This window comes from Orbicella franksi, chromosome 12 (assembly GCF_964199315.1).
Source record: "Orbicella franksi chromosome 12, jaOrbFran1.1, whole genome shotgun sequence".
Classification (NCBI taxonomy): domain Eukaryota; kingdom Metazoa; phylum Cnidaria; class Anthozoa; order Scleractinia; family Merulinidae; genus Orbicella; species Orbicella franksi.
Window position 1 is genome coordinate 15,413,226 of NC_138156.1, and position 27,603 is coordinate 15,440,828.

At 42.3% G+C, this 27,603-nt stretch overlaps 4 protein-coding genes across 4 annotated transcripts in view; 3 read left to right on the forward strand and 1 right to left on the reverse strand.

Annotated features, from left to right (window-relative positions):
• LOC145462449 (cyclic GMP-AMP synthase-like receptor 2) overlaps positions 1 to 5,179 on the forward strand; it is a 266,104-nt gene extending 260,925 nt beyond the window's left edge. Inside the window, exon 2 of the mRNA XM_081445983.1 lies at positions 2,305 to 5,179. Coding sequence (XP_081302109.1) covers positions 4,187 to 5,179 — 993 coding nt within the window. The 5' untranslated portion in view covers positions 2,305 to 4,186. The remainder of the gene's footprint in view (positions 1 to 2,304) is intronic.
• Positions 5,180 to 5,807: 628 nt separating this feature from the next.
• On the forward strand, positions 5,808 to 6,358 carry LOC145462485 (uncharacterized). The gene has a single exon (XM_081446022.1). It carries the CDS (start codon positions 5,825 to 5,827, stop codon positions 6,356 to 6,358), a length of 534 nt encoding a protein of 177 aa, XP_081302148.1. The 5' UTR covers positions 5,808 to 5,824.
• A 6,350-nt stretch (positions 6,359 to 12,708) lies between these two features.
• Positions 12,709 to 16,840, reverse strand: LOC145462405 (uncharacterized). Its single transcript, XM_081445928.1, has one exon. It carries the CDS (start codon positions 16,648 to 16,650, stop codon positions 15,190 to 15,192), a length of 1,461 nt encoding a protein of 486 aa, XP_081302054.1. The 5' UTR covers positions 16,651 to 16,840; the 3' UTR covers positions 12,709 to 15,189.
• Positions 16,841 to 19,772, forward strand: LOC145462410 (uncharacterized). The gene has a single exon (XM_081445935.1). It carries the CDS (start codon positions 16,841 to 16,843, stop codon positions 18,149 to 18,151), a length of 1,311 nt encoding a protein of 436 aa, XP_081302061.1. The 3' UTR covers positions 18,152 to 19,772.
• Positions 19,773 to 27,603: the final 7,831 nt, after the last annotated feature.

Below are 27,603 nucleotides of genomic sequence, written 5' to 3' on the forward strand. Positions count from 1 at the left end.
AGTCTTTTGCGGTGATCGCCTGACGAACAACCGACGATTGCTTTTGCTGCGAATCCTTGCGGCTTCTGTCGTGAGTCTTTTGCGGTGATCGCCTGACGAACAACCGACGATTGCTTTTGCTGCGAATCCTTGCGGCTTCTGTCGTGAGTCTTTTGCGGTGATCGCCTGACGAAGAACCGACGATTGCTTTTGCTGCGAATCCTTGCGGCTTCTGTCGTGAGTCTTTCGCGGTGATCGCCTGACGAAGAACCGACGATTGCTTTTATTGCGAATCCTTGCGGCTTCTGTCGTGAGTCTTTTGCGGTGATCGCCTGACGAACAACCGACGATTGCTTTTGCTGCAAATCCTTCCGGGTTCTGTATTGAACCTCTCGCCAACGAAATGTCATATTGACAAAGGTAACTGACGTCTGTTTGTATCGTAGGTTCATTTGAAATTTAAAATGACAGACACTGGGTAGCCAAAGCCTAGTGAGGGCTTTGTAATCTTGTCTTGCTTTTACTTCATAAGCTAAAAAATTTTTCTTTGCATGGATGTTCGTTGAATTTTTGGAACAATAACTGTGGGAAATGAAATGAATGTGAAAGTTTGTCGTATGTAAGCGTTTGAAACTGATTGATAGGTTGCTTGTTGTGCTTACAATAACAATGATAGATCTTCATCAATATCTAGATTACGTCTGTTAACTGAATGGACATTGTTTATACTTCACGCTTCTTTTGGAGGGAATTAACGATTTATTTTCAGAGTGAAGCTTGGATCCCTGAAGGATAATCAGGACACTTTAAGCACATTTTATCTTTCCCTTTTGTTTACTGTTGTTTGGTAAGTGTAATCTCTTAAGTGTTACAAAAACTTTCCAGTCAAATGTAAAAATGAAACCATTAACGTACTATTTGCGTTCATGGTACGCAATACCAAATCCGTTGTTATATTAATAGTTTTAAGGAAATGTACCTCGCTATGGTATATTGAAATTACTTGCTCGCTGACTGGCAAAAAATGGTATATCCGAACATGCTGGCAAACTTTTGGCAAACTTTTCTTATGCTGGCTAGCTAGGTGACAAATTTAAAGCATGCTGGCTCGTTGACGACCTCAACGTCGAGCGCTGGCTGGGAGTCCGAGAACTTCGAAAACCTGCTTGCTGGCGGTGAAGAGCGGGTATTTTTTTCCCAGGAAAGTTAAATATTAAACAAGATTGACGTAGCGACACTCGGGTAATGTTAAGCGGACCGTACGGTGGATTTTCTTCAAAACTGTCGTTGGGTACTCCTGCACCTATGTTACGTTGGACAAATATATTTTTATGCTCATAAGGTAATAATTTCTTGAAAGAAGAAGAAAGTTTGTTTTTTAAAGTACATTACGAGACCAAGACTTACGTTTGTAGCCTTCGATTGTAACGATCGCGTAAACACATGAACGTGACCATTTCGTAATCCAGCCACAACATTTGAAGTAATTGAAGTGAAACAGATCAAACTGTTTATGTTTTATGTTTTGGAGTATCCCGCTGTGAAAGAACAAACACCAGACGCAAATAACAAACAATTTTGATCGCAGACGTAACCATAACCGCCATATTGAACGTGCAATATTTGAGCCTAGGGAATATCAACCCAGGCCTGTCGGATAGACACAGCACAGCTTACCTCTGGTATCCTTTCCTCTCAGGAAACACGCACCCGTGCTATTATCACTAGTTAACACGGTATCCGGTCACTTCGCCCCATGGTCATTTCGCCCCCAATCACTTCACCCCAACCAAAAATCAGTTCGCTCCATGATATTATTAAAGTGTATATATGCTAACACGATTGTGTTTGCCTGACTGATGTTTTCTCCTGAAACGCCACTCGGGCCGGGAGCGAAGTGTTTCGCAGGCTAGACATGTTTGCAATTCACTTGTAGTGATCGTATTTGAAAAACTTTGAAAACCATCCACGGCTTTACGCGCGTTGTTTAATAAACTACCCTCAAAACCTTTTTATTGATTCAAAATGTATTTGATTTATTGCTCGTGTAATTGCACAAAACTGTATTGTACGGTGAAGCTAGTTAGAGTATAGACTCCGCAACAATATTAACTTGAAGCTATAGAAAAGATTGGCGCGCTAGGAAACCGTAGCGTTTAAATAGTCCTAATTTGCATACATAAATGGCAAGCTAAAATAACAATTCGCACGTGGAGTTCTGTAGGAAGACCAGAGCCAAATCTGGAATCGATGGAAACATCTGTGGAGCGGCCATTCAGGTGGCTTTGAAGAGATTCCACTGGTCTCAGCGTGTCGATCGATAAGTACTTATGCATCAGTCAATTCCAGCAGTGCCCATCCCCCCTCCCGGGCAACCGCGGGGCATTTGCTCACGTTGTCAGTCCCGGGGGTGGGGCATCCGCAATTATATCGCGGCCCGGGGCCTGGGCATTTCCGTACCCCGGGGCGACCCCCGGGCATTCGACACACGTGTTTTGGAAAGTGCCATGGATGAGTTCATCGGGAAAGACGAGGCGTTTGTCGAACAATGGCTTGTCCGTCAGGGACTAGACAAACTTGCAGATGTTTTTAAGGGTATGTTTTCTCAATTTCAGATATTTCTTCATTACTTGTAAGCATATAAATATAAGCGACAAGGTGAACTATATTTTGTTCATCACAAAACATTCACTGACGTGAACACGACTATTTCGCATTTCGCATTCAAAACTAGCCTAGCATTTTTTAAATTCATGAAAGTGGAGTTAAAATACTTAATGTTGGCCAATTCAAATGATGCGATCTTCAAGACAGATCTTGCGAGCTTAAAATGCAATGCATCATCATTTAAAATGTCTCGATTCTTCACAGAAAAAGTAGCCAGCGAATACAGGCGCCTATTATCGCTCGCGGCTGGGGGCACGTCCGCCGCAATCCCAGCTATCCTCCAGCAAACTGTTAAAAACAAATATAAAGAAACAAATATAATCAGAATCAACTAACACGTACTGCTGTCCTTGAAGTCTTACCGTTGCGTTAAAATACTGAACAGTTGAACGTTTTATTCACTGATTAATTAAAAAACTGCGGAGGTGTTGGAAGGCGACGATCCCGGGGGCGGGGCATTTGCCGTCCTTCTTCGTCCCCACCCCGGGGCAGTTAGACAGCTTATGTGTCCCCACTCCGGGGAATTTGCCCATTTTTTAAAAAAAATGCTAATGCCCGGGGGTTAGCCCGGGGGGGGATGGGCACTGCTGGAATTGACTGACGCATTATAGCGGATCGAACGTGTTTTCACTGTGTGAAAGAGGCGCACTACCTTATGTAAGAACCCCTGACGGGTATATATATGGGTTATTGACCAAGTGTGAGGTCAAGATGGTGGGATATTGGCCAAGTTCTTTTTTTGCGAGTTTATGGACCGAGACGGAGCCGAGGTCCATAAACTCGCAAAAACAGAACGAGGCCAATATCCAGCCATCTTGACCGAACAAGCTTGGTCAATAAAGGATTTATTATATGGCTTTCGGGGAAATTTTTCTTGCGGGACACGGCGGGTAGTCCCGAGCGGGCAAGATAGCTCCATCTTCCCCGCTCGGGTAGCCAATCACACCGCAGGATGTGATTCATCTTGCCCACTCGCGGAGCTAGCCATATAATAAAGGTTTTTATTCATTTTTAGTGCCAGCGGTTTTCCAGTTATAAATTTCAACCTGCAACCTGCAACCTGCGCCCTGCAAAATATACCTGCCGATATAGCATACTGGCATGAAGTATATATATTAACAATGGTCCCCATAAGGCTCGGATATTTGTCCGTGGACATTATCTGTTCGGAGAAGCGAACTGTGAGCTTTGAGCTGTGAGGTCTTCTCCTCGACGATTTTCAAAATGGCGGCTCTCCCACCTGCCATTTTGAATAGTGGAGAAGGCCCTAGAGACGACGTTGACTATTCTCGTACCCAGAGGCGACCCAGAGGCCCAGAGGTATCCCTTATTATAGCATAAGGGATACATGAAGTACTTACCCAGAGACCGCGCTCGCGCGGTTCTTGGTGCTGACCAAAAGGAGCGCGGCCTCTGAGGACTGTTTCCGGTATTTTGACAGAACGATTATTAAATTATTTCTACTTTTCTCGATGGCTACTTAAGACTCAGAGATCGTTTGTTGTTCACCTTTACCCAACTTTATATCGGGTCTCCGACGATGGATTTGCCGAAGGAATACATGGAACCTATCCTTGATGCAATTATGCCCACGCGTCACGTAAAGTTGATTCACAAAACAGCAATAGAGAGCAGGCGGCAGCACATGGAAGACTTACCTTCTTCTAGTATGAATACGATGCATCTATTGTTCAGTGGCAGTAGCGAAGAGGGATTGTATCTACCAGATCTTTCCTTGGTGAGAAAACCACTGCACAGCTCCGATTCATCGATGGTTTCTGCCGATCAAGATATAATGATTGTTTGGGAAAATTGGCCGGTAAATGAGAAACTTGGGAGAAAAACCTTCGCTGTTTTGGAAGTGAAAGGCACTCATCCCGGCTACTGTCGGCTTCGCTTCAATCCAGCGTTTTCTGCGAGTTCGAGAACTGAACGGCAACCAGAACTTAGAATAACTATAGAAGATGGTGGGCTGGATAAGAATGGCTTCATATACAATTCGAAGTTTGTCGCGACCATGTCAAAGATACTAAAGCTACAAAAGCGGGGAATATCATTTTTCGAAGTTATTGACCACCCAGGGTACAATCTTCAGACAAATCACGCGTTGCATGGGCCAGCTTTCACCAGCAGTGTGGTGTGCTCTAGCGGCAACGACCTTAGTGTGGACTACGTTCACTCACTCCACTGTCAGGAGTGGCCAGAGGTTGCCTCGGGATGGATACATCGACACAGGCCATCAGGGTGCCCCAGTCCGCAGCTGATACGGGACATTGCAAAACAGGGTTGTCATGTTGTACCTGTTTCACATCGGTTTAGCCAGTGGCCCAGCTTGGAATGGCGTTTATCTTTCTCAGAAGCGGAAGTGATGTTAGCGTTGACCTTGTCATCAATCCCTCGAAGATGCTACATCTTTCTAAAGCTGCTGCACATCTACAAATTTAAAAGGCGTGGTGTGGCCTTGGTGACGTACTTTTTGAAAACCGCCCTTTTCTGGATATGTGAGAGCATCAGTTTGTCGGAGTGGAAATAGATGAAAACAGTTGAAGGCATTCAAAGACTTTTACAGTTCCTTCTTCACAGCTGCGAGGAACGCACGTTACCAAATTACTTCGTACCTCAGAACAACTTGTTTAGTGGGTTAGGCCTTGTGCAGATGTCAAAGACAAAGGAAGCAATCAGAGAAGTGCTAGCAAACCCAGTTCAAAATCTCGTAGACCTTACAAAGTTTTACAAGGCTTCCCATATGCCTGTAGAGCCGCTGATTAGTGAGATTGTTGGCTGCTGTTTGTCTCGTTTTCCCAGGCCAGTGAGTAACAGTGAGCTGAGTAGATTCCAGAGTTGTCTTCGTGGTCACATCGTCAATGGATTACTCACACAGGGAGATTCAACGTACGAAGCACTCGCGGTTGTCACTTCTTGTGACGACATCGAAAAACTCCCTTCTGCCACTGACTGCCAGGCTGCTTTTGAAAGTTTTGTTGAAATTGAATCAGATCTCGGTGGTATTGACCTGAAGCTGCAGATGGCGGTGATTGCATCAATAAACCATAATTGTGGCTGCCTGGCGTTGCTGGAAAATGACCAGGAAGCTCACAGTGGTTTTTGCCAGAATTCCAAGAACTTGTTTGAGACGATACTGAAACCTTCGGATCCAATTGACACCCATCAAATCTAGATGTTTGTAGACGACTGCAATCTCTTGAGGTCTCTCAAAGAGTACGACAAAGCTTTGCGAGTTGTTTATGCAGTCATGAAGGCACAGTCAAATAAGAGGTACCCCAATGTTTGTAACACTTATGCCAACCATAAAAGCAACGCAGGAGGTGACTATTTCTCATGGGAAGTTGAGCATCTCGGATCCGTCGACGTACTTTCATTTGGAAACTTGTTTTATGTGGCTGCACTGTGTCATGTTGACCGAGGACGAGAGCTTCGGGGAAACCGTCACACTGGCCATAAAGGTGCCTGGATCTTTGCCGGTTTGTTGGAAGAATTTGTTCGTAATAAATGCAACCGATTTCCAGCAATAGGAGACGAGGCAAACATCGTCATGCTTGGATTCTTGATGATGGAAATGGAAGGACATCAGAAAGCAATCGAAATGTTCAACTGGGCGTTAGAGATCAGCCCTTCCTCCCTTCATGCGGAGGTCTACCGCGATTTGGCCGCAGACGAGATTAACAAAAATCTCAACAACAAAAAAACTTAAATGTTCACCTGAAGTCACATGTGATCTGCAGTATTAGCGTGTTTTCCTTCCTTATTGTTTTCGGTTTCGTCGCGCAACATGTGGGGAGAAGTGTTGCATGTCGAATGAAGCGACGACAGGTTTTGATTGCTCGCAGTCTCGCGTTTGGCTGAACGCGTGTTTCCGTCGTGTTTATGTTCGCAACGGAGTGCAAGCATTAAAGGAGACAATATGGACGAGAAAGGATTGGGGCGGGACGATAAATCGAACTCAGTTCTGTGAGCCCATAGACGGAGTAGAGCGACTGGTCCGAAAATTGGTCCAAAACTTGTATCCCAATTTACAAGAACTCAAAAATTTAAGCCAAGAACCAAAAGAATGAACGCAAACAGGACGATTTGAAAGCCTACAGTTCAGAAAAGTGCTGAGGTGACAATGTGTAGGGGTGTAGTGTGTTGTCGAAGACGTTTATTCTGCTCGTTCATACACACCGCGTGGATGTGTGTGCTTTCTGGATTTGCTTAATGTGCTAGCCTACTTAAATATGCGTACACAAAATATAACATACAATAGGTGCTAATTAGCACGTGTCAATATCTTACATCCCCTTCTCTTAAAAACTATGTTAGTTGGAATGAAAACAAGCAAAAACAAAATATTCATTCGGGCCAACGTCTCAAGTACAAGTATCTTGTATATATGTTGACAATGAATAAAATTAGAATATATAGGGATTTGCTGTCTAGTGTTCATGTATCATACTAATAATAACTACTAAAGCAAGCGTCAGAGATTAAGTCTTTCCGGTGACCGGATATCACGTCCCGCGCGAGATTTTCTTGGTCCCTTCTCGGCTTCTGTTAAGGTGGGACATTGCGATTTGGCGCTTGAGGGCCCGCCGTATAATCAAATTGCCACTCAATGGGTTGTTTGCTGAATTGCCTGCTGCGGTGGATTCTCGTGGATTGGCGCTTGAAGATTGTGCGGACATACTTCCTTGAGGAGTGCAACTGGACAAGTTGTTTGCTAAGGTGTTGGAAACATTATTTGGTCTAAGATGCAGGGTTTTCCCTACAATTTTTCCTTTGAGAGTCCCTTGGACTCCTTCAACCTAAGGTTGAGGGTCCAGAAGAAAAACATGGGGGTCCCACGGTTAGAGTTTTAAATTCCAGGAGAACAATCTAATCTTTTGGCCTTCCCCTTTTAGTGAAGTTTCTTCCCGAGGCAATAACAGACTGGTACATGCATGTAGTGGTTTGGGAAATACATTACTGTACTGTATTCCCTAATTTCTTTTCAATGGAGACGTCACATGTTTCATCAAGCATCAGTCCAATAAAAGGTGTGCGAGAATCATTTAGTTTTTTTTATCAAGTTATCTTCAACACATTTGGCCAAAACAGATTCCATCTCTGAAACAATGTCGGGTTTCTTGTAAAAAACAGAAGCATCACTACATCCAATAGCAGCCTGAAGTTCCATTATTGGAATAAAGTTATCAGCAGCAATGTTGTTCTTCATCGTAACATATACCGTTCTAAGCTGGACAACGTGTCTTCTCGTGATTTCCTGTGTTTCATACTCAATGTTCTTCTTTGCATTTGCAACTGCCACTTGAAAGCTTTTTCAGAGCTTGAGGTCACTGATACTCGTAATGTGATCTTTCGAATTTTGGTGCCTTTTCCAGGGCCGACTTCTAATAATTGTTACAGCCAGTTGTTGTGAAAGGGTTTTTCTTACCTGTCATCTTACAGATATCACAATACATTTTTTCGTTTTCTTCTTTCAACCACGTGAATTCTTCCATCCAAGCTGGAAAGAAACGCCTCTTTTTTTTCGCGGGCTGTAATTCCGAATCCGCTATCTTGCATTGTGTGCCACAATGCCTCACAATCGCGCATTAGTTCTCGAGCCTCTGCGAGGAGTTCACAGCAAGAGCAAGCTTGAGAACGAGAAAAACAAAAGGTGGCGCTGTAATAGTCGATTCAAAGGAGTGAATGTGCCAGATTTGGGAGTTGAAAGATGGACTATGAAAACAGAACAAAGAATCCAAATTCTAATTTTATTCTCAAGAGAATTTTTCGCAGATCTATTCAGGTTTAAATTAAGTCAGTAGTAAACTACCATCCTGAACCATGTGCGTCCGAGAGGACCCGTCCTCCTTGCCGTTTTGCGTCCCTTTTCCATTTCTCAGCCAAACAGTGCCTCTCGGACGCGCATTTGCGCTTAAGGGAAAACCCTGAAGATGGATTCTGTTTCTTCGTAGTTGAGCACCAGTTCCAGTTTCTATAATATACGAGCCGGGGGGGGATATCTCTCCCTGATCTATGACTCTAGTAGGATTCCATGTCTTTCTCACGGGGTCTTGTGCATAGATGGCTTGGTCCCTGCGTAGTTCAGGGGGTTCCTTGGTGTGTCTGTTGTAATAGTAGCATTGGTTGTCTTGTCTCGCTTTGAGCCAATTTCTAACTTCTTCTGAGTTCTTTGATGGCTGGATATTACTAGGAAGTGTGGATTTGAATACTCGGCCATTCAGTAATTCAGCCACTGATGGTATATTGGAACTCAGCGGCGTTGTTCGTAGAGCTAACAGGGCTAGATCTATGTCTTCTTTAGTTTCTCTGCATTTTGGGATCGTCTTCTTAACCGTTTGGACTTGGCGTTCAACGAACCCATGGCCACGTGGGTAATGTGAAGATGACGTCACAATTTCAAAACCATGTTGGCTTGCCAGTTGTTGGAACTCGCCGGATGTAAACTGAGTACCGTTGTCGCATTGAAGAGATTCTGGGATTTCATTTTCTGCGAACAGCATTTCCATCTCATTAACAATGGTTCCGGTTGTGAGGTTGTGAAGCTTCTTGACAAATGGGAACTTGGAGAAGTAGTCGACAACTATGAGGAACCACTACTGTTGGACGTGGAACAGGTCTGCGCTCAATGTTTGCCACGGTCTTGAAGGGATCTCTGATGGCATCATAGGCTTTTGTTGGGAATTGTGGTATTTCCGGCAAACGCAACATGAGTTTACGAGGTTTTCTATTTCTTTGTATGTGCTTGGCCAATGAACACAGGATTTGGCTCGTAGCTTGCATTTTTCTATACCAAAGTGCCCTTCGTGGGTTTGCTGCAAGATGTTGCCTCTCAGGGATTCAGGTACTATAACACGGCTTCCAAGAAGTATCAGCTCATCTTCTACTGATATGTCATCTCTTAGGGGTCAGTACGGTTTTAGCGCCGGAACAATTTTCTTCCCGCTATCGGGCCAACCTTGTATAACCTGGAAGATATTTAATAACGCAGTCGTAGGGTTGTAGACGCAACAGCATTCTTTGAAGGCGTGGAGGTGCTTGCATCAGGTTCTTTTTATGGATCTGTTCAAGGGGCGATGGTCCGTTTTAACCACAAACGATCTTCCATAGAGGTACGAATGGAATTTTTCGCAGCCATAGACCACTGCTAATAGTTCCCGTTCGATATTAGCATATCTGGTCTCCGCATGGGTAAGTGCTTTCGATGCAAAGGCTATTGGTTTGTTGTTTTGGAAAAGAGCTGCGCCCAAGCCCTTAATTGATGTTTCGACGTGAAGGACAACTGGTTCATTTCTGTCAGAGTACGCCAGGGTCGTTGTGGTACTTATCAATGACTTCACCTTCTCAAAGGCTTTCGAATGTGATGGATTCCATGCAAAGTCAACGTTCTCTTTTAAGAGATTTCTTAAGGGGGCAGTGTGGTCAGCTAGATTGGTGATGAATGAGCTCATGTATATTGCCATCCCCAAAAAGGTGTGAAGTTCTTTCTTGTCTTTGGGTGGTTCTAACTTTTCTATGGCTCTGACTTTATCTGGGCTGGGCTTGACATCGTCTGGTGTGTAAAGCATACCAAAGAAATATCACTCCTTTGTTTTGATAACGCACTTCTCGTCATTGAGCTTGTTGCCAGCCTTTCTGGTACGTTCCATGGTTTCGTGTAGGTAGAAGTCATGCTCTTTGTCGTTCTTTCCATAGACTGTGACTTCATCTGCAATGCCAATGGCTCCCTGGCAATCACGATACGTCTCGTCAATCTTAAATTGGAAGATATCTTGACTCATTCGTTCGCCAAACGGCATCCTGAGGAAACAGTATCGTCCAAAATGGTGTATTAAAGATTGTCAGGTACGAGGATTCCTCACCTACTTTGACATTCCAATAGCCATTGCGAGCGTCGAGCTTGCTAAAAAGCTTCGCTCCTGCTAATTTGGCTGTGATTTCCTCTAGAGTGGATATGGAATGATGTTCTCTTTTGATCGCCTTATTCAGGTCTTTAGGATCCAGACATAAACGAAGTCGCCCATTTTCTTTTTCTCTAATAACCAGGGAGTTAACCCAATCTGTAGGTTGCGTTACTTTTACAATGATATCTTGGCTTTCCATCTCACGTAATTCGGCTTGTAATTTGTCTTTCAATTCTATGGGCACTTTGCGGGGTGCATGGACCACCGGTGATACTTTAGGATCCAGTGTGATGTGATACGTATAGTTGTCAAAACATCCACCTGTGCCATTGAAACATTCTGGATAGATTTCCATCAGCTCTTGTTTTCTTGGGATTGATAGCCGCTCTTCCAGTGGTACATGACTTCCAAAGTGACTCTAGCTTTTCTTGCAAGTACCCGAATTTTGAGCTGGGGCATTGGAGCTGCTAGTTGGATCAGCCTGGTCTAATTGATTTGTTCTTAGTGTACAGTGTAGGGAGACTAGTTTTAGTGCAGTGCACGCTTTTAGACCGAGAATAGCTGGCCCCGAAGTGTCTGTGACGTAGAAAATGGAGTTGATCTTCTCTTTGTACTTGCAAGGGACGTTTATAGTGCCAAGCTGCTTGATTACAGAGCTACCATATGCTGAAAGGACGGCTTCATTCTTTTCCAGTGCTTCTGGTTTGGGGTTTCCTTCGTCGTCAAACTTCTCTCGGGCGATTATGCGAAGTAGCCTGATAGGCAAAACATTGCTCTGTGCACCTGTGTCTACCTTGTACTGGAGAATGGCATCTATACTTCTATCCTCTTGATGGCTTTCGCTACTTCCTGCCAGTGTCTTCAAATGTTTACTTGTCGCCTCGTTGCTTCATACAGTCTCAATAGCGGCTGCAAGGGTCAATGATGTGTCTCGGCTTATGAGAGACTTCTGGACATCGGGATTTCTTGACCCCCAAATGAGCTGATCCAAAACTCTGTCTTGGGCTTCGGCGTTGTCGCGAAATTGACATTTTGCTGCTAGATTTTTTAATCTTGAGATAAAATCATCCGCTGGCTCGCCTTGTTCTTGCATTCGCATTCCTTGTAGTGTGTATCTGTGAATTCGATGACTCGGCTTCGGCTCCAATTGATTCTCGAACCGTTCGAAAATAATGGCAGGCTTTTTCCTGCCTTCCTCCTTTGTGAATGTCCAACTGTTGTATAAATCCAGGCCTTTTTCACCCGACCAGAGTAAAATATAGCTCACTTTTTCTTCGCCACTGGCGTCTTTGAGAACGCTTGAAAACACAAGCTGACATTTTTGTTTGAATCTTGCGAATGCAGTTATCGGATCAGGAGCGTCCCAGTTCATCTGTGGGGACGCAAACGACGTTGCTGGTGCCATAATTCGCTTCTACTGGCCTCTCTCGATTTAACTTTAAAAATTATTCTTTAAAACGCTGCCACTATGTAGTATGTTATCCAAGACGTTTATTCTGCTTGTTGATACACACCGCGTGGATGTGTGTGCTTTCTAGATTTGCTTAATGTGCTAGCCTACTTAAATATGCGTACACAAAATATATATACCACAAGTGCTAATTATCACGTGCCAATATGTTACAAGGGGTGATAAGATCGTGATAAAATACTAAAGGGTGATGCTAACGCTGTTGTAAAACAGGCATCAATTTGGCTCCAGCTTTTCATGCAACAGTGTGAGTTGCAAGCCGGAGATGTATTACCATCCGCACGCGCAACAAATTTTTATGTAGCAAAAAAGTAGAAACGACTTCTACTTTCTGAGCTAACCGCCTACCGGTTAGCTCAGTTGGTACAGCACCGGACTACCGTGGGGGAGAGTGCGGGTTCAAATCCCGGCCAGACCAACACTCAGGGTCGTAAAATAATTGAGGAGAAAGTGCTGCCTTTGTAGTGACATCTGCAAACGGTTAAACTTTCTAGTCTTCATGGATAAGGAGGATAAGCCGTAGGTCCCGTCTCACAACACTTGTTCCCAGTCTCTTGGACGTTAAACAACCCACACACTGTTCGAAAAGAGTAGGGGACGTAGTTCCCGGCCCGGTGTAGTAGTCTATCTCTACCTCTGGTTTCATCCGTCATTTCAAGCAAGGGTTGGGTGGGTGGGTGGGTGGACGAGATCGAATAGGGACTGATAGCGGCACCCAGAGGCGCCTTTTACATGCTGACGTCCGATCTCACCCAAAAGTAGAATTATAAACCGCCATGAAACTATGTGATATGTGCGGTATATAAATACATTACCATTTCTGCAACATGAAAATCTGTTGCACGTTGAGGTGGTAATACGTGCAACAAACAATCCAAACTTGCAATGCAACATCGTTACGCGACAGGTCGAAGCCAAAATGTTGCCCGTTTTACTTGGCCTTTACATGGAACATGTGTGACCTTGTAATGCTCGGTACCTTAAGATGTTCAAGGACATCCTCCTATTCACCGTACTTCCGAGTTCTCTGCAGGTAAAACTATTTATAAGAAAGCAACTAATATTTGACAAAAAAAGAGGAGCCTAAGTATTCCTATTCATGCTTTATTTCAGTTTACTCCTCTTTCATTTTTAAGGTTTTCAGTTTATGCAAGCTGCTGACGGCTGCTTCCGTTCATCGATGCTCGACCGCCTATTAACCTCGTCTCCACCGATTAGGGTGTCGGTATGCCGCTATGTCGACCGCGTGTCGGCCTTTTCTCGGCTCGTAGTGGGATTTCTGCAATAGCTTTGTCATGTCATTTGGGGCTCCCGGAAAGTTCAGTTTAATGTGGAAGCTATCTCAAGTCAGATGTAAATATTTTGAAACTGGCTGAAATATGCAAGCTTGTCCCGCAGCCGAATCAATGTCCTATTTAATGACGTCATCTTGTTTGAATAAAGGCGTAGATTCAAAGCACTGGGCATAACTTATTTCCTCTTATTGAGCAAATGCATTCAATCGTCAGTTGACTTTTTATCATGGCGAGTTCTGGTCAAAAGATTTAAGAGTAGCCGCACTACGTATGCAGTAGACAGGGCTATCAGTTTTTGGAACGATCGAAGTTTTAAGTACCTCATTTGGTGCGTGTTCCCCAATCAGCTCGATTAATTAACTCAGTCAATTATGATTACGCGTGTATGTGTTTCGTCATCAACCTTAATGAACACGTTCGCGAGAGTTCTTGTGCGCGGTTTGTTACGTTGCGGGTATTGAATAAATTTAAGAGCTTTTATAGCGATGAAGAAGTTCCTGTTTGCCTGTGTTGGTGTTGGGTTAGCTTTTAGTGCTGGTTATCTGTTGTACGGAGCCAGGACCTGATACAACAAAAAAGAGGACGAAGACTGTCATGAGGGGGTAAGTGGGAGTCTCAATTTGAGCATATAATACTACTCTCCAGGTGTACAAAATTGAAGGACACCTCCACCAATAGCAACAACAGCAAGCTTTTTTTTTGCATCACCTCATTACAGTGCGAAAAGGAAAGTCAAGATAAGGCTGCCAATTAAGACATTCTTAGCTAAGAGTACGCGGCCGCAAAAGTGCACGTGACGGCAAAACTGTTCCTTTTCATTCAAATAGGCGTTTTGGGCGGATTTTGGTTCAGAATTACATTAAGTGCCGCGACGACCTCCACAGAAACTTACAGAAACGTTGATACCAAAATGCTTAAGGTCTGCGAAATCGTAAATCCTCTGCAGTTCAAATCAAGTGTGAAAGTTGTCATTGCGCTCATTCCGAAAGCCGAATAATTGCCCCAAATAATCCGTCTTGCCGTATTTCGATCAGCTCAAACAGAACGATTCCTTCATTTTCTGAAGGAAATTTCCCTACTGCTCACAGGATGACCCTCAGGCATGTGCAGTCCCTCCGCCATGCGTAGAAGTGACGGAAAGCAACAATGGGGGTGATGTCAGAAATGGAGCTGTGGACGCCGGAAAGAAGGACGACAACCCGAAAAACAAGTCAACGGACAAGAACAATTTGGAGGATTCAATCGTGGCTTTCTGCTTTAATTCTGAACTGAAAGTGAACCACGATACCATGTATCCCTTTCTGCTACTCTCAGCTGATCTACTCCTGTCACATATCAATTCAACCTTGAGACACTAACATATTTGAGGTATTTTTTTTTTCAGTGGAGTGTTTTCTTCGCCTAGATTATTTACTGCGTTGTAAATCTTAGCCTTGATCCCATCTTGTAACAACAAAATTCACAAAATACGCTCAGTTTAAAATTTCTTTGGTGCTTTTCATTGTTATTGAAAAGGAAAAAACTGACGAAAAAAACTTTAAAAGTTGCAAAAACCAGAAGATAATCACAAAAAAATTTAAAAAAATGGAAAAAGATCAACGCAAGGTATAAGAGAAAATGCGAAAAACAAAAACATTAAAGGGATGAAAATAGAGAAAACTTGAAAAAGAAAACTAAAAATAAAAAAAATAAAACAAAGCAAGAAAAGAAGAAAATGAATGAAAATCATAAAAAAAAAATAGAATAGAAAAGATAAAAATTAAAACAGCTAACTGAATGAAAAAATACAAGATATGAATTACAAAAGCATATACAGGCAAAAACTAACGATAGACAAATCCGACGTTTCGGCGACATCTTGGCGCCATTGTCAAGGGAAACTAATTAAATATGCGATTTCAAGAGTAACTAAGAGTTCAGAGTTTCTAATTTGCATAAGGTAGACAAAGACTTTAGCGCGAACTGAGTCTGATTGTACATTTAAACACGGTCGTAATTGTTTAATGAGTAACATCTCATTAATGAGACAATCAAACTTGTTGTGGCATTTTTTCAACACGCTAAAACAATTGCGAAGGTCATCCGGAATCCTGCCTGCGTGTCTATTATCATAGTGATTGCGTACTGACGAGGTCTTGCTTCTATGTCCATCAACGCTTACGAACAGATGGCCACGGGTGTAACCGACATAACCAGCATCGCACTGGTCACACTTGAAGTTATACACAACGCATTGTTGATCAATGAGCTGAGGCTTAGGTTCGCTTGTCGGGAACTCCTGGGCAATCTTGCGGCTCGTAAACACCGGTTTAACACTGGTCTGCAGCTTCACACTGAGATCTTTCAACTGTGTCTTCACGATATTAGCAGACTCCTGGTCTTTAAAGGGTATGACAACCCGAGTAGTGTTTTCTGTCGTAGATCTGGACCGTAATGAGGGCTGGTCAGCGACCTTTAAATTTAGGAAGGTTTTGACAGTGGAGTCAACAAGGTGCTTGGGATATTTCAGTTTAGAGAAAACAGACTTCAGTCGTTCGCACTCCTCAGTGAAGTAGGACCATGACGAAGACAGGCGATGTGCGCGATCGAGCATAGTTGTCAATAGTCCGCGCTTGTACCTATTATCGACATGACTGTGGTAATGGAGAAGCAGACCACTGTTTGTTGGCTTCACAAACACTTTAGTTTCAATACGAGGCGCTCTGTTTAGGAGTTGAGTACCGAGAAAGGGAAGCATTCCATCATTTTCGACCTCCATAGTGAAGTTGATGGCGGGGTGAGCGTGGTTGAGGGTGTTAAGAAAGTCCCTAGCTGTAGACAAATCGGGCATCACAGTGAATGTGTCGTCAACATATCGACGATAGTAAGGTGGCAACTTGCCCTCAACATCTAATTTCTCTTCAATAGACGACATGAATACGTTGGCTAGCAAGGGCCCAAGGGGGGACCCCATCGCTACTCCGTCGATCTGTTCATACAGGGATCCATTAAATTGGAAAAGCTGCCCCTTGGTGGCCACACCCAAAAGATCAATAAGGTCTTGCTTTGAAATGTTCAAATCATACTCGGAATTAAACCAGTTGTTTCTAAAGGCTCTGTCTACGAGAATCGTAATGGTTTCATCCAAAGGTACATTCGTGAACAAGGAGGACACATCATAGGACACCAGCAAGTCACCAGGTGTTATGTTGAGGTCTCGCGGTAGTTCGTTCACAAAATCGAAAATGTCCGTGACTGTGTACTGATTTAACGACAACGGTTTGAGCTTGTTGTCCAACCATTTCGCCAGAGCATAATTATACGTATTAGTCGCTGATAGGATTGGTCGCATGGCTAATTTCTCCTTGTGTGTTTTCGGCAACCCGTACAGGTGTGCCAGTCTAGAACCGGTCGGACGAAGAGACTGGGCCACAGCGTGAGGGAGGATCCTTGTGATGATAGATTGTACAAGAGCCTCCTTTGCTAAAAGCGGATGATAGTGCTTGGGTGGTCTGCCTCGGGTTTTTGGTCGTTCAGAAGGAATGGGACGAAATTTGCTGGTGTCATTGACACCAGCAAATTTCGAGGCAGACCATTACGATGAAACCATTACGATTCTCGTAGACAGAGCCTTTAGAAACAACTGGTTTAATTCCGAGTATGATTTGAACATTTCAAAGCAAGACCTTATTGATCTTTTGGGTGTGGCCACCAAGGGGCAGCTTTTCCAATTTAATGGATCCCTGTATGAACAGATCGACGGAGTAGCGATGGGGTCCCCCCTTGGGCCCTTGCTAGCCAACGTATTCATGTCGTCTATTGAAGAGAAATTAGATGTTGAGGGCAAGTTGCCACCTTACTATCGTCGATATGTTGACGACACATTCACTGTGATGCCCGATTTGTCTACAGCTAGGGACTTTCTTAACACCCTCAACCACGCTCACCCCGCCATCAACTTCACTATGGAGGTCGAAAATGATGGAATGCTTCCCTTTCTCGGTACTCAACTCCTAAACAGAGCGCCTCGTATTGAAACTAAAGTGTTTGTGAAGCCAACAAACAGTGGTCTACTTCTCCATTACCACAGTCATGTCGATAATAGGTACAAGCGCGGACTATTGACAACTATGCTCGATCGCGCACATCGCCTGTCTTCGTCATGGTCCTACTTCACTGAGGAGTGCGAACGACTGAAGTCTGTTTTCTCTAAACTGAAATATCCCAAGCACCTTGTTGACTCCACTGTCAAAACCTTCCTAAATTTAAAGGTCGCTGACCAGCCCTCATTACGGTCCAGATCTACGACAGAAAACACTATTCGGGTTGTCATACCCTTTAAAGACCAGGAGTCTGCTAATATCGTGAAGACACAGTTGAAAGATCTCAGTGTGAAGCTGCAGACCAGTGTTAAACCGGTGTTTACGAGCCGCAAGATTGCCCAGGAGTTCCCGACAAGCGAACCTAAGCCTCAGCTCATTGATCAACAATGCGTTGTGTATAACTTCAAGTGTGACCAGTGCGATGCTGGTTATGTCGGTTACACCCGTGGCCATCTGTTCGTAAGCGTTGATGGACATAGAAGCAAGACCTCGTCAGTACGCAATCACTATGATAATAGACACGCAGGCAGGATTCCGGATGACCTTCGCAATTGTTTTAGCGTGTTGAAAAAATGCCACAACAAGTTTGATTGTCTCATTAATGAGATGTTACTCATTAAACAATTACGACCGTGTTTAAATGTACAATCAGACTCAGTTCGCGCTAAAGTCTTTGTCTACCTTATGCAAATTAGAAACTCTGAACTCTTAGTTACTCTTGAAATCGCATATTTAATTAGTTTCCCTTGACAATGGCGCCAAGATGTCGCCGAAACGTCGGATTTGTCTATCGTTAGTTTTTGCCTGTATATGTTTATCTAAATCATTGTTGATTAGAATTACAAAAGCGCACCCGAAAAAATTTGACAACATTAAAACAACAACAACAAAAAAAAGTTACATTGAATGGTGAAAAAATGTACATTCAAAGAAAAAATTACAATTAAGGAAATATTTTCGTATTGTCTTGAACAAATAAATTATTGTTTTGTGTGAACTGTTAAGAGCTTCTGCCTGAGAGACCGGGGCAGACTTGGAAATGAAGGTCGGTCGATTTCGCTTAAAATTGGTACACAAAGTCGTTATGTGGACTTATGTAATATACCAAAGTTTCAGGTTCAACGACCATTTTTTAGCCGCGTTCTGGATATCAGCCCCTCAGGGGTCCCCAGAGGCTGATTTTTAGTGTAATTTTGGCCACTTTTCATTCTCTCTTTTAGCAACGTACAATTAATTTCAGACAAAACCAAAACCATATTTGTAACGCCCTATCCTTAGGCTTCTATGGGTAAAAAACATTAGCTCACGGGAAGTTTTTGTTAGCCTGTGGCTGTGATCACAACTTAGTCCTATTTGAAGCATATGGGGAGCAACCGGAAATGGCCTGTTTTTCAGACCGCATATTTTCCGTGCCCATGTTTTATATCGTGAAGTCTTAGTATCCCTGCAAAGTTCAGCCCTTAGTTTAGTAATGCCAAGAAAAAAATACTAAGGTTGAGGCTTTTTTACTACGAAACTTTTAGAGAAGTTACCTACTACGCACTTCCTGTCAAACTCTTAATTACTTTTTAGGAGAAATTTTTAGACACCAGCTGCACAATTAAGAAACAATCAATGATCCCAAAGTAAATTATTTAAAGGAAATATATATTTTCAAACCATAAACTAGAAATTTTCCTACTGACGGATTTGAAACTAAATTTTATGTAGCATTTGTACCCTGTACCAAGGGGACTGGAAGGTGAGGGGAAACTTTATACGTTGATAACAAGAAAAGTAATCAAAATACAACGAAACAAGTTGTTTACTGAGTGTATAAGTCAGGTGGGAAAAGCTGAGAAAAAAAGCCTTATTTATGGGACTCTGCCTTGTTTCCATGGCAACCTTGCTTTGTCAGGCATAATTACCCTAAGTTTGACTTTTCTCATCTAACTCTCTGTTTTTTATTGACGTTTTCAAGGTTTCTTGGGACAAACATAGTTTTTTGCACCTTTTAATTCCTTTAGTACCCTTTCTCTTCTCTTTTAATTTTGTTATACCTGGCAAAAACGATATTTTGATTTTATGAAATAGTCATGAAATCCAGACTGGTGGGTTCGATATGACGGATGTTTTGAAATTTATGACATTCTAACGTCACGTGCCTTCATAGCTGACTATTCACCATGATTATAATTTTAAGCCGTGAGTTTTTTTCTCCTTCCCCCTGCCAGAAGATCACAAATACCTTGTGTGACTAGTGGTACCGAAATTTCCGACTTAATTGTGACGCACTCAGAGGTGCTTTCCTTCAAGCTTCCGTCCAAGCTCCTCTTTGGTATCGACTCTAAATAAGAATACTATCGTTACGATAGAGATTGCAATTAAGTAAGCCTCGTAATACAATAGAGGGCCAAATTACTTCCTATTTTCGCCAGAGATTACATTTTTTGAGCATGACAGGCGAAGCGTCTCCACTGTGATTTAATATTGGGCATGTGAAACTACTTAATTCATCTCGAAGCCCTTTCGACTTTTCAAGAGAAACAACATCGAATATGGTGTCGAAAATGTTAGAAATTGAATTGTGGGCAGGTACAGGGTAGACAATTTAAGTTAGAGATATTTTGTTTAAATGTCTATGCAGATGATGGTGGAACAACGATCCTTGAACCAGTGGAACGAATTAAAGACATTAAAGCGTGTAAAAAAATCTTTGAAAGTGCAAAATAAATTTATGTCTGATGAAAATGCATGTAGTCACTCTAACCTTGGATACTCATGGATGCAATAGGTATTACAATGCCGAACGCCTGAAATATGCTATCTGAAACGTCAGCGGTAACCTTCTTTGATTTCTTCAATTTCTTTTTTCTCTTTGATGGAAAGGGTGTTGACATGGCCCACTTTGGTCACGCAAACGAGTGAATTTTCGGCGTTGACGTGGGCAATCTTCTTTAATTCATACTTTAACTTCCATTCAGGGAAATTGTCAACTCTATGGGAAGTGGCCAGTTTATTACCACCAGTGCCCACTTTAATTTGGCCAGCAGGTGGGTAACATCTCGATCTAACGTCGCTAACGGGAGAGTCACAGAAGCCTCTGGCGGCTTGTTATCTGGTGCCCCGCATATGCCATTCTCTTTCCAAACGGGACACGGTATAATCATGTTTTCAGTTTTCCAGGAGACTAAATTGTAATAGCCAGACTTTTTCGCTCCTCTGCCTTTCAAGCACACTCAAATGAAACAAATTCACTTAAAGAATGAATAGATTTAATAAATTTAATTAATTGATCGCAGACAGTTTCTTTTCTTGTGAATAAACAATCCAGTCGGCAAGATGTCCATGTGCTGGCCATATATTCATTTCACGGTTGCATTTTATCAATTTACGACAGACTGAAGTAAACATGTAACGTAGTAACGCGTTCGGATTCTATACAAAACTGACAACTGCCTAGCGCATAGCAGGGTCGCGGCCTAATGGTTGCGGGCTGGACTCCGGATCGAGCGCTCCTGGTTACTAGGGCGTTGTCATGTTGTCTTGGGAAAGGCAATTTTCTTTCACAGTGTCTCTCTCAACCCAGATGTATAAATGGGAGCCGGTAATTATCATCTTGTCCAGGGAAGAAGAGCAATAACCAATTTAAGCTCCAGCAGGCATGAGGACTTTGTGACGACTTACCATACCACCTACACTAAGCGTACTGGTCGTCCTGGGGATTATCACTTCTTTTTTATGGAAATCGGAGTTAAGGGCCAGCAATTCTACAGCTAGGGTGCTATAAGCAGTAGTCTTTGAAGGCAAATCTACTCCTCCCCTGTCCTATCTTTGGATATATGCAGTACACCGATTTAGTCTGGATCTGTGCGGACTGAGAAAGCAACAAAAGGAAAATCCCGATAGAGAAAGGGAAAGTGTGCCAATGAGTAATTTTCTGGTAATTTAGTAAGACATTCAGCGACTTGGCGGGGAGAACGAACCGTCTTGGACTTCCCCAATTTATAATACCTCGGCCGTTTGCACCGGGGGAGTGGGTATGAATAAATATTCTGTGGCATATCCATTCGTTCTTTAGGTTCTCATGCAAGTTCTATACCTGATCATTCTCTGCAGTATCAAGGAGACAAATCTAGGCGAGAAAAAACTGAATTCCAAGACAATCATAGCCAGCAAACTTCAAATAAGTTGGTGTGTCGTGACCTCGTCACGTACGGTATGAATCAACCTGAATTTTCATTACTCGCAACGATGCACTCACGATCAATTTATCGCTGGAGCTAAGGTTTTTAATGTTGCTTCACTTTTGATGGATTATATGAAAGGGGCGTGCCTCTAAACCTGTAGCCAGGTAAGCATTCATAGTAAGTGAATTTATCCAGACACCTTGCGTAAAGACTGGAATAGTGAGACTGCATTTAATTTTACAATTAGCTATAAATATATGCGAAATTTATTCGAGGTTCAAAGCAATTTTCAAGTGGTGTCATGAGAGACGTCACGGTTGTGATTGCATTTAGAGTGACTGATAAGTTGTTTTTCTTCAGAAAAGAAGTCCAGCGGCTCCATTATCAGTAATTTTCAAGATTTCTTCCAAAAAATTTATAACCGTTGCCGGACCAAAATCTGATCGGTCCTAAAAAAATCACATGAAAATTTCTGTTAACGGTAAGTCTTTTAGGTTAGAATTAACTTCAGAGTCTCTAATTCCCGACTTAGAAGAAAAAAAGGTATTTATCGAAATCAAATGGCTGATTTTTACAGACACGCTTTGTTGAGACTTAAACCAGAAGTGGCCTGGTTAGTCATCTTCTCGTACGTTTTTTCGTAGTAAAAAAGCCTCAACCTTAGTATTTTTTTCTTGGTATTACTAAACTAAGGGCTGAACTTTGCAGGGATACTAAGACTTCACGATATAAAACACGGGCACGGAAAATATGCGGTCTGAAAAACAGGCCATTTCTGGTTGCTCCCCATATGCTTCAAATAGGACTAAGTTGTGATCACAGCCACAGGCTAACAAAAACTTCCCGTGAGCTAATGTTTTTTACCCATAGAAGCCTAAGGATAGGGCGTTACAAATATGGTTTTGGTTTTGTCTGAAATTAATTGTACGTCGCTAAAAGAGAGAATGAAAAGTGGCCAAAATTACACTAAAAATCAGCCTCTGGGGACCCCTGAGGGGCTGATATCCAGAACGCGGCTAAAAAATGGTCGTTGAACCTGAAACTTTGGCATATTACATAAGTCCACATAACGACTTTGTGTACCAATTTTAAGCGAAATCGACCGACCTTCATTTCCAAGTCTGCCCCGGTCTCTCAGGCAGAAGCTCTTAAATGCTTGTGTGTTTTATCAGCTTTATTGTCATGCCGCCGTACAAGTTCCCAGTCCGATAACTGGGAACTTGTACTTAACTGCGTTTGACTTGACTTTGCTGTTTTCTTAACTACATTGGAAACTAAATTGCAACTTGCTTGCCCACAATGCCCCATGCTTTTCATGCCCTAAGGCAAATGCAAACCCAGCGGTACTCATTGCACAAGCTATAAATTATTAAAAAGACAATATCTAGCTTTGCTATGATGTCAAAGTAAATCGAAGCACCAAAACATTTGCTGACGAGAACCAAAGAGGATAAAACAGCTGACACCTATGGCTGCTTGGGGATATGCACGTGTTAGAGGCTGTGCGCATGCGTACAGGGCCTCTGCTGCGTGTACGGTAGTTTATGCAGCCTTTACTACATCTAACAGCAATCTCTTTTGCAAAACAACAAAACGGATACCACAATAGCTGCCTTTTTGCCCCTTTTCTCTCTTTTCGCCTCCCTTTTCACCTCTGTTACAACAGTGACCGCGTTCACAAGCGTCTTTATGAGGTTGGCACAGCAAAGCTTTGTGATGCTTGCAATGCTTGGCTTACAGTATCTCTAATACATTTTATGAAGTTTTCCCGCTGATCTAGATCTTCGTCATAAATCCGTAGTACTGTTAAAACTGTATATGAAACCATATTGAGCGTCGAAGTTCTTATAATCATGCCCCGTTTAGGAGAGGTTCGGGCCCTGTTTCCTACAGACTCGCACAAAGAATTATACCTTGTTCCGGCAGAAGAGCTAAGAACCATACCCTGACCCTACCCCGTGTGGGCCATATAGGGGAGTGTCCCAGGGGCTAATGCGCGCGCGGTATGCGACCAAGTGCGGTTACTACGTAGTATTGGAAAATGAGGTTTATGCAATAACAGGAAGAATAATTTTCCATGGTCAGGTGCTGAACCCTGAATACCTGACCCTTGGAAAGCGTCTCGTTATCATTCTGAACCGTCTAACTTTAGGATCATTATTTGAATGCTATAACGCACTAAAACTCTTCTGTTAGCTGTCTACCCTCGACGCTTGCCACCCAGTTTCAGAAAGAATTCTCCTAGTCGTATTAAAGTCATTCCACTGAAATAGAACCTGCACTGAGATTTTTGTAAAACTTTGCCTATTGATTGTTTATATTACAGGAACTTAAATTTTGGAATAAAAATGAGAGGTCCCCATGTTCATTTAGGAGCAACAGGACCTTGTTAACACCCATATAAATCCTTATAATAGCACCATGATAGTAGTCACGATTGCTTGCTAAATTCACGTTTCCGACGATTGCTATTTGTTCTACCCTGAGAATTGGTCCATATTTATTTTACACAGAGAAATTTATTACTCAACTCAAAACAACAGAAAAAAAATGATAGGTCACCATACTCGTTTGCGAGAAAATGACGATTTTCCTCTATGGCGAGGTCCAGCTGTAAAGAAAAAGCCGCCATTTTTTAATGTGCGCGCGCTAATCACGCTTGAAATTATGCGCAGTAGGGATGCGCAATGCAATACTGGCGAATGACCTTAAGGGGGTATGGTACCCTAAAATATGGCGATGTTCATGAAAAATTCAATATCTTGGAAATACAAGACTTAAGACCCTTGAGGACTTGTCAAAAACATTTTGAAACGATCTTGCCGAATGTTCTTCTAGATGAGTGTGAAATTTAAGGAAAGTACACGGTGGTATAAGTTTTTTCACGTAGCAACGGTCATAGCAACGACTGTTTACTATAAGAACGTGACCAAAAATATAGATTAGTTTTAATGTATATGAACGAGGCTATTTGGAAAAAAACTTTAAAGACATACACAACTCGATTTAGCCTGCAAACAGGCTTCCGGCGAGGACGGAAAAAAAACTTCGGCGAGCGCGAAACAGAAGAATTCGGAGCGAGAAGCGATCGGGGCGGGAACAGGGCTCACCAGGAGCCTATTCGCAGGCTAAACTCGATAATTAGTTTTGAAAAGCTTTGCTTCGAATTGCCATCACGGGCTCATTCATTTCCCTTCTGAAAAGGGATATTTCCCACATCTGCGGTAACTTTTTACAAAATAGAACCATTGCACTCCCTCCCCCGAGATCCAATCTGCAACCCCCCGCTATTTGTGACTTGTTAAATGCTATTAATACTTCGTGTAAGAAACTTAAAGTGCATTTTTCTCAAATGTTTACTTTTGTACCGACTGACTTCGCGCCAACATTTCTACTTTGCAACGTTTTTAAGTCGAATTCCTGAAACTTGGGCTAATCAAAGACCAAGTGTCGTGATGATATAAACCAAAAAAACCGTAACAGTTTAACGTCTGTCACGTGACATGAGATGATCGGTCCACTGGGTGTGGTATAAAGTAAGGTTATTTCCAAATAAGGCCCGTAAAAAGCACTGAAAATAAGAGTTAACTGTCAAAACTTAGGTTCATTGCACAGAACAAAACAGAAACTTACACGATATGCTTGTTTGACAGTCAAATCTTGTTTTGTAAAAGAGCAGGAAGTGTTGGCGTCAATACTGTAAAACACTACCTCAAAAGGCTGTGGCTGGTTTCCATAGCGACCATTTTGAGTAAAACTTTCAAAATTCAATTTCTCTTCTTGAGTGCAATAGCACACAATTGATTTTTCTTCACGATAGTTAAACAAACTTTTTGGTCCAATTTAGAGTACCATACCACCTTAACAAGGCAAAATTGCGAATATGGGGTCATGGCCGTTGATTGCAATAACGGGGTAGTCGTATTAACAAGGTGGTAAAGTAAGGAAATGACTAGACATTCGTTTTGGCCAGTAAAAAGAGGTCTTAATAGCGAAGTAGTCAGATTAAAGAGGTGGTAGTATGGCGGGGTTTCACTGTATATCTTTCGTGCAGGACAATTTTGCAGGAAATAGTAAAAAAGAACATCACTCCCACTTCATCGTTTCACAATTGTCGAAAATGGTGTTGATTTTCATGAAAATAAATTTGTAGGGGGAACACATTTTCATATGAACGGTTCCACACAAAGACATGTTTTGATGCAGAGGCAAAAGGTAACTTCAAAATTGCCTATTGAGTATTGGAGGGGAAACTCAAAAAATTTTTGGTTTAACTTTTTCTTGCCCATGAGGTAGATGACAAGAAAAGTACAGGGCAAAGTACATGTACTTGGAGGTTAACAGGTAGGTTAAGCGAAGGATCTGAATCAATAGGAGGCTTTCACGTGTATTGAAGTGACGAAACAAGCCGAGGAAGCAACATAAAAGGAGGAGTAGAGGAACGTCTGTGATTAGCACCATACTTGGAACGTTCGTTAAAACTAGTTGAATTGTTACTGCTCGGCTAGAAACCGCGGTAAATTTAAATAGAGCGCATGCAAAGAAACCGCGTTGAAAAGCAGGATGATTAATAATGTGATTTTGCCGCTTTCTGGGCGGCGGTAAACGAATCGCATTTTTTTCACCTTTGTTTTTCATTCACTGTATTTTGGAGCAGTATTGTTTGTTGTCTTCTTTTTAGACCATTGCCGCTGAAGTATTCCCCGCCGGTATGAAAAAATTTACCTTCAAGCAAACTTCTGTTAAAAAAACTGGGTTAACGCCGAGGACGTTTGTTTAAAGATCGGCAAACAGAACGGGCGTTTTCATCATTCAACGTTTTTGGCATAAATATCTCAATGAGTTATAACAAACCTTAACTTGATGAACACCAGAAAAACAGGAAAATAATGACTCTAACCCTTTCCCTGGGCATGGGCGGTATTCTGTTTTCAGTTTCTCCTAACGATGGAATGATAACTTACCTTATGATTTATGGCAGAGGGGGGGGGGGGGTACTCCCTTGTATGGCTGTATAGGTATGTGCGGCCCCAAACGGTAGGGTTTTTCAGCCGTCTTGGTCATAAATAGGGTATCGATTTTGGCCATTTTGGTCTTATTATTCTAGACTCTAAGTCTGATACAGGCTTTAGTTTAGTTCTGGGTCGCTTCGATTTCACGTGTGGGCTGTATGTTTTGCTTAAGAAAATTCAAACAATTAAAGAAAGCACTATTTACTCACCAGAAATCGCAAAAGCAGGAAGTCAAAATCCACAATGGCTGCCTTGAGCTGAGGAGCTTACACTCATTGAGCCGTAATAGAGGAATATCTCGAAAATAATTTGTGCTTCACAAATTCTAGAATTTTTCAATACTTCCAACCAAATTCACTCTGTTTATCAACAACTAATACAGTTTAGTATAATTTCCAGAGGTGAATATAAGAATTGGACATTTTGATTGGTCGAAAAGCTCGGCATATGACGCTTTATCATATGACCCGTAGGGCCCCGCGCACAATTTCCTTGGAAAACCATAAGAAAAAAGCTCGCTGCCTTTGCCATCTCTTTGTAAACATGGTGGACAGTTGCTGAATGAAATTTTCATTCATTTGAAAAACATCACTTCAAGTCCAGGATATTTGAAAGGATGAAGAATTTTCAAAATGACTGCTGTCGTCCTTGGACCAAAAATCTCTTCAAGAACTCGTATTCAAGGCATTTAAGAATCGTAAACGCAGTGGTTACGTTGATCGTCAGCAGCTCAGACGATTGACCGAAATTTATTTTCCTCCAAATTAAAGCTACTCATCTTTAGACCATGATGACAACTGTGAACGAAGTCAACAACGATAAAACAAAGGTAGTGGTTCGCTCTTTCGTTTTACTGCCGAACTCGATGAGTAAATTGACTCACAATCGATGTACATGTAAACACGGCTGCATACGTGTATTGCGTCTGTGTTTTATGTTTTAGTCTGTTGTTTTGTAGTCCTTGATATTCACCTCTGAAAATTATACTAAAACAATTATTCGCCTCAGGCTCAGTGAACAT

What these genes read in the sequence shown, in the direction of transcription:
- LOC145462405 (XM_081445928.1), bottom strand. Translation starts at nt 16,650, where the DNA reads ATGCGACCAATCCTATCAGCGACTAATACGTATAATTATGCTCTGGCG.
- LOC145462410 (XM_081445935.1), top strand. Translation starts at nt 16,841, where the DNA reads ATGGGACGAAATTTGCTGGTGTCATTGACACCAGCAAATTTCGAGGCA.
- LOC145462485 (XM_081446022.1), top strand. Translation starts at nt 5,825, where the DNA reads ATGTTTGTAGACGACTGCAATCTCTTGAGGTCTCTCAAAGAGTACGAC.